At 41.5% G+C, this 19,752-nt stretch overlaps 1 protein-coding gene across 1 annotated transcript in view; it reads left to right on the top strand.

The window, feature by feature from the left end:
* Positions 1 to 276: 276 nt before the first annotated feature.
* The window catches only part of LOC136447579 (plexin domain-containing protein 2-like), a 32,065-nt gene continuing 12,589 nt past the window's right edge, over positions 277 to 19,752 (top strand). The window contains exons 1-2 of the mRNA XM_066446581.1: positions 277 to 1,379; positions 16,738 to 16,823. Coding sequence (XP_066302678.1) covers positions 1,301 to 1,379; positions 16,738 to 16,823 — 165 coding nt within the window. The 5' untranslated portion in view covers positions 277 to 1,300. The remainder of the gene's footprint in view (positions 1,380 to 16,737; positions 16,824 to 19,752) is intronic.

Raw genomic sequence — 19,752 nt, 5'->3', positions numbered from 1 at the left:
ATGGGGTAAATATAACCATTTACTGTGGAGTTTTCAGACATGTCATTTGACCGTCGCAGCTCCCTGTATGCAATTCCTCATCTGGTCTATCGGCATAATGGGACAATGAGTATAATTTATAAGGGTCATAATGCTTCCAGCGCATATGCTACCTCTCTGGCAGCGCCATATATATACATGTAGCCAGGCCGGCGCGTGGCTGCTCGCTGATTGGTCGTCCGCGGAGCGTCAGTTGCCCCGCCCGCTAACAAATTTCCTTCCTGTTTTTTTTTCAAGGTCTGTTAGTTCAGACCACCTGGCCCGCCCGCAGCTGCCGTGTTCACTTGCACGTCTGACTGTAGCAACCGGGCGGTTTCGTCAGGGACAAGGACGGGTGTCAGACTAGCGAACACAAGCCTTGTTATCCAGGAACGTGCTATCTTGCTATCCAGAGGGTCTTCCTGGAACGTGACACGAAGGAGCTAGCCTGTCTTCTCCCGGAAAACGCCGGTGTGCACGATGGCTGGAATTTACGACGCCTGAGTCACACCGCCGGTTGTACAGTATAGGTTTACAGGCGTGGATGAGGGGTATCAGGAACCGCGAAGATTTCTCGGTAATCTGCCGGATTGGAGTCAATTAGGCGTACTGCATAGTCATCACGGAAGGTGTTCATACAGCAGACAGGCCCGATTGGGGACTTACCGTGGCGGCGGCTAGTCTGCGGGCGGAAGGTGAGAGGCGCAGGGCCCGCAGGACACGATGGGCCGACCCGGAGGTGTAAATGGACCTCATTTCACAGGTTGATATCTGGTGACAACCGCAGTGGTCGCACAGCCGTATCGATCAGAGGACACCAGACGGCGGTGGAGGACAGACTTTCACGAGCAGCGGGTTCAAAGGCGCGCGGGTATACGCCGTGTTCAATCAAGCAGCGGATCATAACGCCAGCCCGGCTATCCCGTGCATTTCTCATACGATCAGCTATACACATGTACGTTCAAGTACTATTCTGGGTTGAAGCATCCCTTTGACAAGGCAGTATAAAGAAGGTGTTACTCAGCAGATGCAGCATCGCCACTCAGGCTCTGACTGCATTGAGCCCTGACTTACCCTCCCTTGCAGATCCATAGAGGACCCTCTACAGATGAATAACCACGGCGTATTCCCTCGTTCTTTATCTCAAAACCAATTGCTATAATTCATTCACCGGGCGGGTACAGTTGAAAGGATTTCTGTAGACCCTCCGATGAGTTCAGGTTCCGCTGCAGGTTTCCAGTTGCAGTTGTAGTCTCCTTTGGGAAGCGCTGCGGCACTGAAGATGGATAATTGCCTGGGGCCGATTCTACTGGTCTCCGTGACATTGGCGCTGCTGGGGCCTTCCAAGGAGCAGGATGTAGGTAAGTAATAGATTTAGTTTATCAACAATGGACAGTCTGTTGGCAGGTCATGGATTTAGTTTATCAAAAAGAAAAGAAAAATCAAACGAAAGACAAATGGTTGACAAGATGATGATGAAGATCAAAAGTATTCAATGCTGACGGCAGTTTAAAGGCAGTATATCTGCTCGATAGATGTTTTTCTTTTTTCAGTTCAGAATCTGTACAGTTGGACATTGTTCTGCTGCACTGTCAGTCAGCCTAAAAGACTAAAACATGATAACTACGCATAGGTAGACATTCAGGAACAAATGAAATCAAAATTGAAGTTTAGGTACAAGCCTGTTCAAGTTCAAGTTGACGATTGCCACTTGGTCCTTTTAAGTCTTCATGACAAGAAGACGCAATGATGTACTTAAAAGCTAAAGCACAAATCCTTCAGCTTGATGACGACCAATAAAAAGACCAATAGTCTAAGTAATACCTAATATCTAATCATCGACCATGATGGACAATCAATGAGGAGACCTTATACCCCTATTTAGAAGTCTGCTGCTAAGTCGCATCCTCGTATTTTACTAAGAAAAGAAAACTAGGATAAACGCTGACCACATATAAAACACAGTGGTCGCATTTTACACAGGTTATGTTTGACTAAGATAGTATTCGGCTACAATGAAGGACTCCGCTTGATACGTACTTGGGACGTACCACACGCAGATGCTTAGGCCCAAATCCCTCATATTGATGACGACTGGGAAAAAATCCAATATCCTACCACTACCTACGATTTATCTAATGCCTACTATGATTTCACGTACAACTTTTCACCAGCTAGGGTGAGCGTGTTACGCCTCTATAGTGCGTGCGGGTTGGACTTGATTTCCGCAAAGCGAATATGAAGCAGTCTCTTCTCGGGGTTATTTACATACCACTTAATTGGTTTGCCATTTGGAACGCAGTTTGAGGATCCACAAAGGGCCATTAAAACTTCTAATTTGCGGAGCGGTATAAAATATACAACAGAATCGCGGCTTGTGGCACGCAACACGCAAATAACGAGTTAGACAAGAAGCTCAACCCACAGCTTTCGTAATGTGGTTGCACTAAAATATCGTGTAACATATATGGTGTGCTTAATGCCATGCCAATACAAGGAGGCTTGAAATATTTATCTGTTAGTTCTACGACTTAAAAACAGATAATAACATTTAAATATAAATTTTGACTGAGAAAACCAAATGAATTTCACATAATTTATATCAAAGCAAGGGAACCACAGTTATAATGATATCAAGGTAGTAACAACAATGATACTTGAAATGTTTTGATAGCATTGGCATAACGAATATAGCATAACTGTATACACATTTGTACCGTGGCACCCTGCGTGTGTAAAATAAAGGTGGCAGAAATAGGATGTCAAGTTTTAATCTGAATAAAATAGTGCATTACAAAATGAATGAAATCTCACGCCATATGAAAGATACTCAACACAAGGATGCTCCCATCACAATCAGATCAATACAGCAGAATCAAAATAATTGACAGTATATTAATAAGATAAACAGCTCGCTACGAATTGTAAACATCCATGAGCACACATTTTCACGGCGGCGCCATGCATGCGGGAGATACAGGCGTCAGTAGTACTCCTGTAGTCTAACACGGTTTCATCATCAGAGTCAACATCCCCCTGAGCTCATCCTATCACCGGGTATTCGCCTGGAATCACCCCAGGCGGGGATTTTATACCCAGATAAGTACCTGCAACAAGCATTCTTATATCCCTCCATTACTTAATGCGCGTCAATAGCTTAATCTCGCGGGCGATCGCGGGAGGCGAACGGAGGATTCCCGTAATTTAGATAGAATTGGCGTTGCCACAGAGGAAAGCAGCTCACGGTGATGCCGGTAATGGTAGCGGACATGTAGAGTGGTGGAAGGCGTCGTTACGGGTCGGTCGGGGATGGTATGTGCACAGGGAGTTATGGGTGTTAAGAGGTAGTTGCATAATGAGCAGAACAGAATCCACAGGGAGGTTTGATTGAGGAAAGAATTGCTGTTTGTTGTTTACAAAGAACCTGGAAGCTAAAAATTGTTTTACATCGTTTATCATCATGGCCATGGGTATTGCGGAGGTGGTTTGTGGTCGGGGAGTTATGGGTGTTTAGAGCTAGTTCCATTATGAGTAGACTGTGTGCATAAAATGCAGAGGGAGGTTTCATTGAGTAAACCCTATAAGCGTTTGATGTTTAAAAAGGGCCTGGAAGCTTCACAGTGTTTAGGAATGGATACGTCAAATTAATTCTTTAATGGAGAGTGGTAGAAGGCGTCGCCATGGGTAACCCGCAGGGAGTTACGAGTGTTTAGAGCTAGTTCCATAAGGAGAAGAAGGTGTGCATAAAATACACAGGGTAGTTTCACGGAGAACAGTCTATAAAGTGATAAAAGTACATAAGATACCTTAAAGCTACACCTTGTTCGGAAAAGGATATACCGAATCCTTTAATTTTTCTCCAACTAGTGTATACATAGCATTAACGACATGAAAAATGGAGGTTGATTTTGGGAGTGTCTGTGTGTCTATGTGTGGGTGCGTGTTTCCGTATTTTGTAGTCAGTATAACTCATGAGCCTTTGGATGGATTACGATGCTATTTGGCATTCGGGTAGGTCTTGGGAAGATGAAGGTCAAGGTCGATTTTTGGCCTACAGATTTGTGAGCTTGTTTCATCTGCCGTGTGGCGTTACTCGTCTTTCTAAAGATTGAGTGCCAAAAAAGCTGAACAAGAATAAAACAAAGTATGCCCAATAATTCATGCCATTCGGTGTACCGCAATAAGTTGCAGACGAAGTCTACCGAAGATTACGTGGGACAAAGTATACGTAAAACCCAACATAACAAAATGTCTGTGTAACAGCGATTGACGTCAACCTTATGGACCCCATCCTCCTCAATAGAAGCATATATGCACTACCATAACAACACATTTAGATTAAGTATTTGCTCAAGCAATGATGCCAAGATGTAACATTTGTCTACGATACACATTGACGGAAGGCTCTTGTTAAGGGCTTATTCATCCCCTAGTCATGCCATGCCTCCCGTAAGGGTTGCGCATCTTTCGTTACTTGATTCGGAAAGCTCGCAACCCGGGGTAATTTGGATCTCCACCAGGTTTCCTCTCAGCGCAGATGAACCCATCTGTCTTCCCGCAGCGATGTCGGCGCCCCAATCCGGCAGAAACGGTGTCATATCCCTGCTAGAATTGAACTCATTATGGGCGAGTCTCGCCACAGAGGCCTGCGTTCAGGTCCGTAGTCTGTGCCTGTAGCAACCCGGCTTTGTTCGAATACTTCAATTTCATCCTGTATTATTTTTCTAACTTTTTTTTTATTTCAAACCCTGTCCAGGGTTTTGTATCGAGATCCATTCAACAATGGCAAGACTCGCCATAGACGCCTGAATTCAGTCCCGTAGTCTGTGACTGTAGCAACCCGGCTTTGTTCGAAAACTTACATTTCATCCTGTATTACTTTTCCAACGTTTTTTTTTTTTTAAATTTCAAACCCTGTCCATGGTTTTTTATCGAGATCCATTCAGCAATGCCAAAACTCACCATAGATGCCTGCGTTCAGGTCCGTAGCCTGGGCCTGTAGCAACACGGCTTTGTTCGAAAACTTACATTTCATCCTGTATTACTTTTCCAACGTTTTTTTATTTCATTTCAAACCCTGTCCAGGGTTTGGTATCGAGATCCATTCAGCAATGCCAAAACTAACCATAGACGCCTGAATTCAGTTCCGTAGCCTGTGGCAGTAGCAGCCCGGCTTTGTTCGAAAATTTCATCCTGTATTACTTTTCGATCCTTTTCTTTTTTTCAAACCCTGTCCAGGGTTTTGTATCGAGATCCATTCAGCAATGGGAAGACTCGCCATAGACGCCTGAAGTTAGGTCAGTAGCCTGTGGCTGTAGCAGCCCAGCTTTGTTCGAAAACTTCCATTTCATCCTGTATTTCTTTTCCACCGTTTTTCCAAACCCTGATTTTAAATCAATATCCATTCAGCAGTGGCAGTACTCGCCACAGACGCCTGAGTTAAGATCCGTAGCCTAAAGCTATGGCTGTAGCAACCCAGCTTTGTTCGAAAACTTCCATTTTATCCTGTATTACTCTCCCAACGTCTTGCAAATCCTCCACCAGTGTTTTGTATCAAGATCCATTCAGCAATGGCAAGACTCTCCATAGACTTTTATCAAGATCTGGCAAGACTTGCCAGAGACTTTTGAGTTCAGGTCGGTAGCCTGTGGCTGTAGAAACCTGGCTTTGTTCGAAAACGTCCACTTCATCCTGTATTACTCCCCCAACGTCTTGCAAATCTTCGTCCGGGGCATTGTACCAAGATCCATTCAGCAACGGGAACGCCGATGCAATGTTAAGTATGAACAGATGGTTTCTCGCACAAAGAATCGCTACTGTAGCTATTTATGTTGCCACCTGATGGGTTGATGTGATGTTATCTGATCCTATACGCTTGGCACCTTATCAAACTCGCTGAATCACCATAGAAATCACAGGTAACAAATGGTTTATTTGGTTTGGAAGAGTCGTACGGTCTAGGTCGATGCAGAACCGCCATGCTGTGGCATCTGGTTCGTTCTGAGGGATGCTGGCCAGGTAAGTTTGAAAGACGTATGTCCTTAACTTAAGCTTTAACTCCTACATTGTGTTGTATTGATTCCGACTAGGCAGACCATGCTTACATGTGAGGTTAAAAGCTTTCAATGAAATATAGGTCTGAACTTTAAGTGATATCGACAAGACTATGATTTTCCTTTGCAACAAATTTAGAATGCTTCCGTGACATTTTGAATGGAGTGATAATACTTTGGTACTTGTAACAATCTGTATGGGACAGCTGTTTTGCTCGTTGTTATGAAATGCAGACTGAACACCAACTAACCAATGTTCATCTGTATGCAATAGGGAAGTTTTGTAGTTCCTGCTAACAAGTTTACCTACAGTATTCTCACCTCCTTCCCTTGCCTCTATCCAATCTATTAAAAGCCCTTCCGGTACTTTGCCGTCCCCCACGTCGATACACACATCAACACGGACCGAACGCTCGCCGCAAACCCGATATGATGTCGGCGTATCAAGCGAAAGGAATTTCCGAGGCTCAGCAGGAAATTCTATTTCACGGTCGGGGCAACTTGTCCCGGCTGATAATCTGTCTCCAGGCTCCGGTCTCGGCGACAACTTTATTGATACTATCTGGGGTGGCATCGCGGGCTGTTTGCCTGGCCGACGAAACATAATGACGGACAGAAATAGAAGAAACGCCGCAGGGAAAAGCGCTCGATCAACGCGACACATGGTCGGCAAGTTCTACCTGGACTGTAACATCAAAAATTACTTTCTTAATGTAATCTATATGTCACGTTTTTTTTACAGATCTTTGTATCTCATATCAGAGCGCTCGATCACTGCTACAGTAGTAACGTAAACGATTAGGTGAGAAATGCAATCTATGGGTCACGTTTCGTACAAAACTTTGCAGGAGTATTTGATATCAGAACGCTCGATCACAGCGACACTGGGTCAGCAAGTTTTATTTGAGCTCAAACATCAAGAACTAATTTCTAAATGCAATTTATATGTCACCATGATGACACCATGTGCACCACACCTTGCGGAAGTATCAGATGAAAACGCTCTACCTGGACTGCAACATCAAAAATTAGTTTTGAAATGCAATCGATATGTTACCATGTGTACGAAACTTTGCGGGAGTATTTGATATCAGAGCACTCGATCACTGTGACATATGGTCAGCAAGCTCTATTTGAGCTCAACTATACTAAATTGGTTTCAAAATGAAATCTATACGCCACGAATTCCCAGTAACATGATGTGAGAACTCTCATTTGCTGGGACATTCGGCAAGTCCTACTCTGACTACAACATAAGAGACAAGTCTGTGGAGGCAGCCTTCCTTTGAACAAAACTTCCCTGCAGTGAAACAATATGGCCAGTACATCAAGTTAGTAGCCTGTGAACGTATCTCAGATGTAAAATCTACAGACATTTCTAGCAACGACACGGCTTGCTTCCTGTGGTTCGAAAGTGTATCCGTAACTCGCAAATTTTATACTGTTAGCTCATGTATCTTATCTTTATCCCAGCATGACGCCAACGTAACAATCCCTAAATGCTTCCAACGATTCAAATTGTCCCCGGAACCCTGCGTTAGTGAGCAATTCCATATCGCGTAATGCCATACCCCATTTCCAGCCGGAGATTGTTCCTCTTCTGTCCCAAAGGGGTTCAGACCATCTCAAGTGTACGTCAAAGGCACCGCAAGACGTATTCGCGAGTCGCTGTTGTGTAACGTATTGACATTTGATCTGTGACAGAATCCCTTGAGCGAAATGTAATTGGAGACAGCGTAAAACTTATTAGAACCGGTGCTGAAACTTATACTCCTGGATAATGTGTTTAGATATGGACAATGCCAAATAGCTCACAGACAAGGATACGTTTTCATCTAAACAATTAATATCAAGTTTCTTTGCCTACGGTTCCTCCATTATCTACACTGTATACACTGTTTTCCTTTCTATCCATCCAAAACGATGACTTTATTGTAAAGGCAAACGCCATTTTTCCACTTGCTATTTGTATTCTTATCTAGATGTATTTCCTTGTTATCTATCCAAACTGATAACTATATCGTGTCCTCCTAACGGCAGCTTAAATGCAGTCTTGAAACAGCTGGCATGTCTGCGGGTGTCTTTATCCAATATTGTGCGGACGATGAAATATGTAGCGTCTGCTCGGTGATATTGGCATTTTCCTTTCTGGGCTCGGGGAGAATTATGTAGCGCCAGGCAACTATCTTAATGGCTTAATATTTGATATTGGAAGCAGGAGTCGGGGTGTATTTATGCGCTTGTTTGACCAAAGCATCCATCAAAACAACAATTCCCGATACCGGGGGCAGCTCTGTCGCAGGAATTAGCGTTACAGGAAACCAGTCTTCAGTCTTACGTGTCCAACTTTGGACAGCAGACTAGAAGGTCCCGAGAAGACCGATTTGTAACGGCGGGGGCGTTGAGGGAAGTAGTTTGGTATAGACTTGGCTTACACGGTGAAAAATGGGATGTATTTGATGATAATCATTTGCATTATGAATATATATCTATCTTAATCTATATCTATTTAATTTATATAGAAGAAAATTGAAAAATGAGAAGAAAAGAGAGAGATATCTATTTATAGATATATAGATATAAATATATTCTAGGGCTATCGTGACATAAATTTCCTTCTATATATTTATATATAAAACTTTCATCTATATACGAACGTTTCTATTAGTTAGGGTACTTTTAAAAAGAGGAAGACACTAGGTTTGTGGACCCGTACAGTAAAAAAAAGACAAAGATCAATAATGGCAAGGAGAAGGAAGATATCAACATCCAGAGAAGAATAATTATCCATGCAAGTTTATCATCCATTTTCATAACTAATTACTCCTACGTTAATGTACGGCATTCGCGAATGACTTATGATGTGTCACATTTTATTCAGGTTTATGAACATTAAGAAGGGATCGGTTCAGACGATGTTGAAGCAATGAACAAATTACAAAGTCATACATAAATGTGTATCTATTGTCCTACCTAACTACACATGCGTATGAACATAACATATGGAAAACCATATCTTCATCAGGCTGTTGAGCATTAAGAACAGACGATTTTGATGCAATGAATAAATAGCGGAGTTCAAGATAAATGTGTACATTTAGACAAAAATAATCACATGTGCTGTTCAATTATCCATTGCGGTACCTAATTACGTATATGTAGGAACATAACATAGGGAAAGTCGTATTCTACTCAGTTTGTTTCTGTTTCTGTTTAAACCTTTGTTTTTTTCATGAGAATCTTAAATATGCCTGAGAAGCTCAAATCGGCATTTTGACCTTTAAGAAGAGACAGGTTTGACTTAGACGATGCGGAAGCAATTAAAAAAATGGCATTGTCATGATAAATGTGTACATTCAGATTAAAAAAAAAATCACCTGTTCAATTATCCATACAATTGCGTCGTATTCTACTCAGTTTGTTCAGGTTTTTCTTTGAACCTTTGTTGTTTCATGAGAATCTTTGATAGGCCTGAGAAGCTCAAATCGCCATTTTGAACTTTAAGAAGAGACAAGTTTGATTCAGACGACGTGGAATAAATTAAGAAAATAGCATAGTCAAGATAAATGTCTACCTTCAGGTGAAAATAATCACCTTTGCTGTTTAATTATCCGTTGTCCTACCTAATAACGCATACATAGGACCATAGCATATGGAAACTCGCATTCTACTCAGGTTTGTGCACATTTAGAAGAGACAGTTATTGCCCACATTGTAATATAAAAAAAACACATTATCTGTTCATTTAATTCCTCCTGCAATTCGGAGGAAACCCCAGTCGGTTTCTGTATTATCCGGAACGCAATCATGACGCGGTAATTGCGAAGCGAGGGCGGAGGCGCCAAGCGAACTATCTCGTAAAGACTCCGATATAATGCGTTTACGAGATACTTCAGTCGTAATGAAAAAAGTGAACAGTTTCCTAAAGGCGCTTTCCATCAGATGGCCTGTAAAGAGATTGCGGATTCGGGCTACAGGTGCGGACGCTAAGTCGGAGAGAAGGGCGCAGGTGTACCGCGGTCCATGACTGATGCGTGGAATACCTGCGAGGCGCCGGATGCTTCCCAAATTGCTTTGGAATTCCTTATGAAGAGAGATACAGTATAATTCTAATTCATTTGGCGTGTATCCCTTCACTCAGACAGGTCATAAGTATACCCAAGACTAAAGGAGATACCAGGGGCCACATCTGCCAAGATCTTTGCTATAAGACAAGGATCGTGTAAGTTAATAGCTAAGGGCTTGCCGGATCTTCTGCTAACGTCGTTTCCACTTCCTGACAGATAGCCGCGTTATCCGGACCCGTTACCCTTTCCCTCGTAAAGACGACTTCCATCTCCTCGTTTCATTTCGGTCCTACTAAAAGGCTTGAGTGAACAAGACCATGCAAATCCGTGCATGGCGCTCTCTGTGTGCCTCGTATGGAATACAGAGATGAAAACATGTTATGTGATATAGTAGGCAGCCTGGTTTCAATGATATTGATTCATGACTTCATAACTGTTGATAAGTCGTTTAGTATGCATTAAAGACTACCCGACGATTCTTCATGGTTGCATCAAACTTTGTGATACATTGACGGAAACTCTAGAAAAAGTCAAAGGTTCATTTGTAGTCCTTTTCAGGTAATAGTCTTCAGCATTCGTCCGTAAAGATACTGTCAGCAAGTGAAATTCTAACAGCTTATCACTACATTTGATCTGTTTCAAGCTGCTGAAATTCTTATCTTAAAATCTCAACGGTCTGATACTAGTGATCTTTCAACCTATAACCACATCAAATGAGGAATATCATACAATAAGTGAATTCCAATTTTCGTCCTGAATGTTGATAAAGACTGCTTCTGGTTCTGATTAAGAATTATACTACCTACGTTTGACCGTTGATGTACATATAGATTGATTCCAGACATCTTTACCCTGTCACCCGAAGCAGGCTGAGATTACGATCCCTGATATCACCACAGTTTGACCTAAGACATTTTAAGAGTTCACAGTTTGAACATGGATGTCACCGCATCTTAACTACAAAAATGATAAAAGTGCATTTCGTGTCGCAGTATGTTATCATCATGTTGGTATTGCCACATTCTGATTGTAAACATTCACGATATAGCGACGGATATTGGTACAAGTCGTTTTTTTACAATTCCTGTTTTTAATATCGCATATATCATAACATCACAGCATAGTTATCAGAAAAGCAAAGCTAGATGTAGCAGAAAAGCATGGGAAACCGTCAGCTATTGAGTCAGTGGTTCTAGGATCTAGATGTTATAGAATATAATTCGTATGTTGCAGTGCATCGTGTGAAGTATTGCGACCTATCAATCGTGCGAATGCTCTCTCTGCGCCATCGATTGAAATGCAACATTTGGTAATTCTGATACCATAAGCACATACTGATGTATGATAAGATTTAAATCGATACTGGCGTATAAGGCCCCCATCCCCCTAGACGGCGATCGCGCTGCGAGCTCGTTGCGACCTACATTGAATTTCTGTAAGCCTTGAATTTCTTATTGGAATATCATGTAAACTCTTAAGGTGTGAATTTAAAGACTGCAGAACACTTGAAGCGTAAAGGTTTTCGTTTTTTCTTATGTAAGAAATGGGTTGAGCGTTATGTCAAATTTTAGGTGGCAGCGAGGTCGCCACGCTAGTGGAATAACCAACACATTCTTATACTTAACGCTTTCCAGTAGAGGCTGTGTGGATGTTTTAGTACGCTTGTTGGTTTCAGTCTGATTCACGTCATGCTGTACTTTGATGTCGTCGATTGCAACCTTTGATATTTACGTGTTTGGATTACAACAGGGCTGTGTGCAGAATTTACATGAAGGGCAAGGTCACTTCTCGCAACTTTTGCACTCTTTGAAACTCTTATACCCGCTACCATGGCATTTAAAACACCTCAAAACACCATGCACGTTGTACAGTAGAATGGGCAAAGTACTTTTTTGACAGAAATAATGGCGTTAACTTAACGCGTGGTATAAGTTCTTGGTTAAATTTTCAATCTGCATAACAGGTTACAAACGTCAAATATATACTCATTGGTAACTGAATCTGTATCTATATAGCCGGTATAACCGCCCTTCGGCGTAACACACCAGCTTCTCACTGTTAGATTTTGAAACTCTTTCAAACATTTCTTATAATTTCTGTCCTGTAGCTTCATAAACATTCCGATACATTAAACTGTTGAATGACTGCAAAGTAAAAAGAGTCCGTCACAGTGATGAATTAAAATAAGGCGTAAGACAGGCCATTAAAAGAAACGCTATCTCTGGATATCTACTCCATATTAATTACTTTGAAGATGTATGATAGATAGGGTGTATTCAGTACCGCCGTTCCCAGCACGTACGTCCTTTTCTTTTACCAAATGTCACACAATCCCCTCTGGTCTTTAGTGTCTCAAGTGGTTCTGACAGCTTCCTATTAATCTCCGTAGATTGGGGTATCCCCAAATGTCACATGAAATAAGTGTTAGCCTTTCTCTCACCTAATCCTGGGCTTACGACAAGATGCGTGGCAACCTTGGACGGGGATGAACTTAAGATCCTTTGTCAGTTGTAGGTTGAAGTTGATGCGGGCTGACGTGGATATATCAGCTTCAATTAGAGGCTTGCATGGGCGAGTGGGCGGCGTGACGACGGTAAGCTGCCGCGTCCAATCGGTCAAGCAAGCGCGATCTTTGTGCAGGATGTCCTTTTTATCCTTCTGTAATGGGATTTTCTATTTCATTTACTACAAATCCTTTGTTCAGACCACATTCACACATCTGATACACAGGAGATAAAGGGATCGAGTGAAGGACAAACCGAAGGCCACAGCACAATTCATATATCGTGTTCGGACCTGGCGGCTATACTGAGTAAAATGCATTGCACTTATTTGATAGAAACCCGCTGTTTCGGTGAACTGGTTACTAGCATATCACAGTGTAACCTTTCTAAAAAACAAGAGACAGATCAGTTTTCACTCGACAAAGATTTAAAAAAGTTTCCCAAGAGCTTTATTAATCATGGTTCGTCTCAACTTGAAGGGAAGGCCCTGCTTTGATTTTTTCGATAGCCATGAATTCATACTGAAGTTGTTATGTAAGTGGAATCTTCTTGCACATCTATCATGAATAAAATGGTGATGCATCTATTTTCCTATATTTTATAGCGGCGGTCACTATGGTATTCGTTGTGTCTAAGAACACTAAATGCAAGGCTTGAATCGACTTCAAAGATTAGGTTTGACAACGTTTGGCAAGGAAAATACCATTAAGATGGGATTAGTTAAAGATTGCCATTTACTCAAAAAAGTACGCTAAACAGCCAAAAGGATCGTGAGATCGAAAGTATGGTTGAATCTCGAGTTCCAATTCAGTTAAGGTTTGTGGTTTAAGTAAGGGTCTTTTCCGCTTGAGCACATTTCAAATTACCTGGAAAATTCGTCTATTTGAACCGATATCCTTCCACTGGAAATTAATGGGCAGCGGAGAGAGAAACATCAAAACGAGAGTGCCTGCTCTGCCCCAAGGTGACTTCAAACTTCAAGACCGTCTCAATCGATACATCCGGTCGATAAAAGTACGAGGCATCCGTGGATCTAAAGACGTCTGAAAGTCTTCATACAAAAAGAGCAATTGCCCAGGATTACGGTGTTTACTGCACGTAGGACCCTACCACGGTATGGCGTGAATACAGAGGCGAGCAGAATTCTCTGTTTTAATTATTTTCTGAACGGCTAAGCTAACGCGCACATCAATTTTCGTCAGTTTCACCAAAAACAATCGTTTGCGACCATACTGTCAGTTATACAAGGAAGCTAGAAAGTGCGCAATGTACTGATTTTGATGTAGAATTTCTCCTTGAACAAAATAGTTTTTCATCCCTGAGGAAATGTTCACAAAGTATTCCAAGAAGATTGGAACGAACAAAAATCAAGACTTTTTGGTTGGTATGCTATGTTCTGAACGTTTAGCAATTTGTTCGGCTAACCTTTAATTGCCCAACTGTATTTTTTTTCGCACAATCGCGCCGACTTTGTGTTGCTATGAGGATGACATAATCTTATGCTAAATGATCATAATGCCGTATGGTCATACTGGAAATCATGACCTGGCTCATGTCGTATACATTTCCTAATTATGCTATACTAGGTTCTGGCAACTACGAACAACAGTGAACGTTGCAATGCATATGAGACAAAGTTTTAGACGTCTATAATGTCATCCATGAAAACTGCAAGGGGATCAGACTAATGACGCTGTCATCCATTGCATTAAGATAAATCAATAAGGCAAAGACTGGTGGTCATTCATAGTCAAATTATTACTTGACCGATTGGAATTTACAGTATTGAAGAACATTCTTGACACTAACGATGCATAATGTGACTGGTAATGTAACCAGGCATGAACAAAGAAGCAATGAAAAAAGTTAAGCTTTTACAACAGCGTTTAACAAATACTCGATACATCCAAAAGGATTATCCATTGAAAGCTGCACATCGAAAGCAAAATCCGTGCATATCGTTAGCAAAGAGGAACCCAAAATGTTTTGTAATCATACCCAGTGTTGAAATATGAATATCAGTGTATAATGATAAAACCGATGCGGGCCGCCATTGTCTTCCACAGTTTCGGAATGGACGAAATGCATACAGAATGACAATACAGAAGTTGACTGACAGCAAACCATTTAACAAATACCAACATAAAACCATCCCACCCCACTGCACTGCCAAACACATGTTAAGCTGATGAGAAAATGGACATCTCCTCTGAGGCGTTCACTTAAAACGATCGATAACTTTCATGTCTAAAGCTTAACGTTAAGTCCTCGAGTAAGTCAAGCATGAAAATCGTTAGATCTTTTAAGAGGTATTTTTGTCTGGTCACGACATCATCTTTAAGTCTCCATTGCTTTGTATCTCTGCGATTGACTACTTTATATAGACGTGTTTTGTCTGCATTAAAAGTTAACGATGGAATCTTGCATTCTGTTTCGAGGCAAGGAGTTTAATCACCAGGCAGTGTGACGATGTGCGGGGAAAATATGTCAAGCAATTAAAATTCTGCGAGGCATTGATTGAGCTTTGAAACCAAACAGATGCCACAACTACCGAATCGAAATGCAAAATGCTATACTATCTAAATTGGCAACAACAGTGTCAAAACTGCAACAATGTTGAAATAACAATATTTTGATCTATTTGAACTACTTCGGTAGTACATGATGATGAACGAGAACTACAAAATGACGAGCGATGCTTATTCTAAGAATTTTTATGCCCGTCACATTATCAATTTAAATACCTCCCGCCATTAATGAATTGGTATTCAGTCTATAACGGGGGAATGGCCTGGGAGCACACCGACAAGTTGCAAGCTGTCCCTTCAAATTACGATCAAACGCGGGCCTTAGTAAAAAATGCATGCCCTCTTTTCATCTAATATGTCACACGTCAGACCTGATTCGCCTTACTCGAATCACGACGCGAATCAGTTGCAACAGCCGGCCCACTCTGCTCGTAACAAGTCACCGCTGCGGTGCTGTGGGCGAAGGGAAGGAAGGTTTCCTGTAGTATCGCGAGTTGGGTGCGAATGCCTATGGGACAACCTTTTTTCAAGGGGCACTTCGGTTAATGCCTCACATTTTGTAACAAATGTTTCAAGCTCCTTGGAGAATGTGTTATTATCAACACCTTTAGGCTTGAGGTAAGAATTTTAGCTGCGTCTTTGAGGCGCATATTTCACCTAAAACAGACAATGAATGTGGGGGCTACCTCTCTGTTGAAACTCTTCCTCCGTGTGAGTTCCGTTACCTTTACTTTAGTGCGCCCATACATCACAGCCAGAAGAAAAGGTCGGCATCATGAATCAAGCTGGGCCGCTGCCATTTCCCGCGAGCTCTACCAGCGTGAGGGGTTCAGGGAAAGGCGACACCAACACACGGGGCAAACGGACGATCCGTCTTCCTCAATCAGTTTGAGAGAACTTTTATGACAAGGTTACTGAAAGTGGAGCTCTGTGTCAAGAAAGCCAATAAAGCAGTAGTGCGTTGGGTCACTTTGATACTGCTTGCACTAGAACATGGTAATCTTTTTGTATTTGATGTTGCGTACAGATACATATAAATGAAATATGCGGAATTAATTATTTACATTAGAAGTGAGCTTAACTTGAAACTACATTGATCCATAATAATCCCTGCACCCTGCTGCTATAGCGAAATCTAATAAATGATTCAGATAGGAAGATAGATATACGACAAAGCACAAAGATTGGCATCAAACTGTCTGCCTTTCGAAGCTCAGATTGCAATTCAAATTATTGTTATACTTATCATTGTATATTTGTTTTTGTTCTATAGAAATGTAATTGAAGTTTATGACAAACTAGGGAAAAGATCATACGTGTCTATATAGACAATATTCAATTTACAGAGCAAAGTCCTCAATGAGCAGGGTCACCTCTAAGTAGAACAATATCCAGGTAATACCCAAATAAGCTGCATCAAATTAGAATGCTAATTCTATGATATGCGTTTTCTTTGTTCATCACTTGTGTCGATATATGTAAATGTTACATTTGAATCTTTTGTTTTCAGTGGTATGTTTACATTTTCCCAAGGCTTTATACAGCATGTATGTTGTTTACTTATCAGGAGGAGAGCCTAGACTCGGCGCGAGATCTGCTGCCACGTTCCCAGAGGACAGTCTCCCTCCCCAGGAGAACGACAGTAACGTGGAGGTACGTGCACAGTTGACACATCATGTCTAACCCCTTTATCTACATACCACATATCAACTGTACATGTGAAGGTACAGCAATATAGTTACACGTTCCGCGGCAATAGATCATAGTTACGTATACGTGGTCATGCAACACATCTACTTGTCGATCCTTAGACAAAAAATTCAATTCTACTTAGTACACATTCAAGTACAATAAACCCCTCACGACTAGTTCTCATCTCTAAAGTCTCTATCACACGTCTTCTTTAAACGGTATATCGACATCTACTAGAATAGATCCCACCCAATGGTATTGTCAATGCTTACACTCTACAGACGCCTGGGCCATATGGACGCTAATAGCTGTGAAAGTTCGAATTGAGACTTGAAAAATAGCGGCGCCAGTACCAGACTTGATTCATTGCCATATATCCTACGGTTACGTTTATTTGATCATTCATCTTTTCAAATTAGGTCTGGACCTATAATGTGTGTAATACGCCTATTTCTCAACATCCCCTAAGTATAATGCTTAGCAGCTTTGCAACCCGCCCCTAACGCGCAGCGGCTGCGAAAATCGATGGGCCTTATTTCATACAGTTATACAACAGAAGGTCGTTAAATACCAAACTGAACGGTACAGGCTTTGTCAGCACATACACCATGTTTTCCCCTTCATTTAGCATTAATCACAACTGACAACTGTTGGTTATGTAGAGTTACAGCCTAGGCGATTACAGTAATAGCTATGGTAATGACAGTAATACCCATAATGCTAATGTATGATAATAAGCATTATAGAAAATCACAGTCATGCAAACGCTTAGTATGGACTCTTGCCACTGATAAAAGCTGGTTTTTGCTCGACATAAACTCATGGAACTACATAGATTAGCTTCAAAGCAGACTTGTGTCTACGTAGTGATTACTTGGTTAATATATAGAAATTAAAATTGATTGAAGACTACTGCGATACTAGTCTGCCCGACATAGTATTGACTACAATGTGTTTACGTCTGTAGTTTAATACTTTGAAAACTAAACACCATAACAAGATACGCATTGCGGTCATGAGGAAAGTACTGCTCCCTTTATTTTCGAGTGGTCCTGTATTACATTGCAGTATATGGTTAAGAATGTAACACCCTTAAAAAGTCCAACTCCGCGCCAAGACCACTGCACTTTAGTCTTCATCCCTTTTGTGCAGACGTCAAATTGCATCAGCACTTCATCTATCCCTTTTATAAAACGGAGAAGTCTATTACAAAGCCCTTCTCGCTCTGCAAGTACCTTCGCGATTGCCGCGGCTATAAATATTGAATCCACCTCTCCGAGCGGACTATTACACTACAGCCGTGCCTGATCGTTCTAAATATTGTATCAGTCAATTCAAGGGTACGACCCGCCTGAATAAGTCACCATGCAGGGGTGGCAGAAACGCTGGACCTGGAGTGCAGTCAGGGGTGTCTGAACGAGTCATCCGATCTATAGCGGAGGCCCCAGGGTTAAGGGAAGGCATCTGTGTCCTCAGATCGGGGGATACCATCTGAGGGAGAACTGATGAAATGCTTATTCAACCCTGCGGAAGTTATGTGGTCAAAGAAAGAAAGCGTCGTAATCAAAGATAAAACTGGCACAATGATCGAATTGTATCAAACAATAAAGCGCTTTTGGCTTTCTGATTTTTGCGACCTATTATTTTTAAATCTGACTTTGATGTTATATTTTGCAGAGTAGACTTACTTTAATTTGCCTTTGAACTCCATGGTTTCAATGCACGCAGTAACGTGTTTGTACAATTGTACTCTAAAGGGAATTAAGGAAACGGTACAAGAGCATTCAAATGTTCAGTTATGTTAATCAAGCGGTGCAGAGAAAGGCAAACATTTCTTGTTCAAATCATATGTTTATATTAGAAAAAATTGAAATAATACTTGTCGGAGCCATTTCGATCCGGGGTTCCCTTCCATCCCCTCTGGTCAATTCCAACACAATCACTCTGCAAATATGTAATGAAATTTGTATCGATCTGGACGTCCGGAAATGGAAGGAAGGCAATTCTACAGACGGATTGATCTCGCGTAGGCCTGAGGCGAGTCTGCGGTCCTATTGCTTTATCATATGGGGCTTTCGCAGAAGCCACACTAGAATCAGAGGCTCTGCTTACTGTGCCTCCATGGACCTTAACGAACAATCTTAGCCTATTTAACTACGAATACCATACACTATTATTGATTCTTGAAACAATTGCCACCAGTGGCTATAGAATATGAAATCCCGAGGAATATTGGTTGCTAAAAATAGCAGAAATGGGAATAATACTAATGAATACATTGATATGGCAGTCGGTCAAAGGACAAAGTACGTTTTATAAAATATTTAGAAAAAGAATTACCAAGGGACCTTCTCGTCAACTATTCCGACGATACAATCAAACATGGATTCCATTGTTTGTAGCTAATCATATCTATAGATTTCCGATGTAGTAGCGACCATTACCAAGGCAATATGACATTGACCTTACTGCGTGACCTTGACTTCGTTGACGCAAAAGGGCACGTTCTCTGTACCGGTGCACGATTTTACTGTCGTTGTTTATGAATAACGTGAAGCAAAAGTACTATTGTGATAGTTTTCCAGGACATTGTGATAGTTTTCCAGGCCATTGTAATATTTTCGGGTCACTTGATACATCAGTTAACTATGCAATGCCATATGTGATTGATACAGCTGTTGCACGGCACATACGCCATTGAATGCTCATCTTTTATATCGCTTTTTATTTCCGGTAGATATCAGAAAACTGTAAGCATATGGTGCACCACTTCAGTCAATAAATTAGTCTACGTAACGTACAGTACGTATATGATTAAGTGAAATAGCTATAATGTACCCTGCTGGCTTTTCGAACATGGCTAACCCATCCCTTACTGGATTACCAAAGG

This window comes from Branchiostoma lanceolatum, chromosome 13, assembly GCF_035083965.1.
Source record: "Branchiostoma lanceolatum isolate klBraLanc5 chromosome 13, klBraLanc5.hap2, whole genome shotgun sequence".
NCBI classification, from domain to species: domain Eukaryota; kingdom Metazoa; phylum Chordata; class Leptocardii; order Amphioxiformes; family Branchiostomatidae; genus Branchiostoma; species Branchiostoma lanceolatum.
This window is presented reverse-complemented; position numbering and strand designations above follow the sequence as displayed.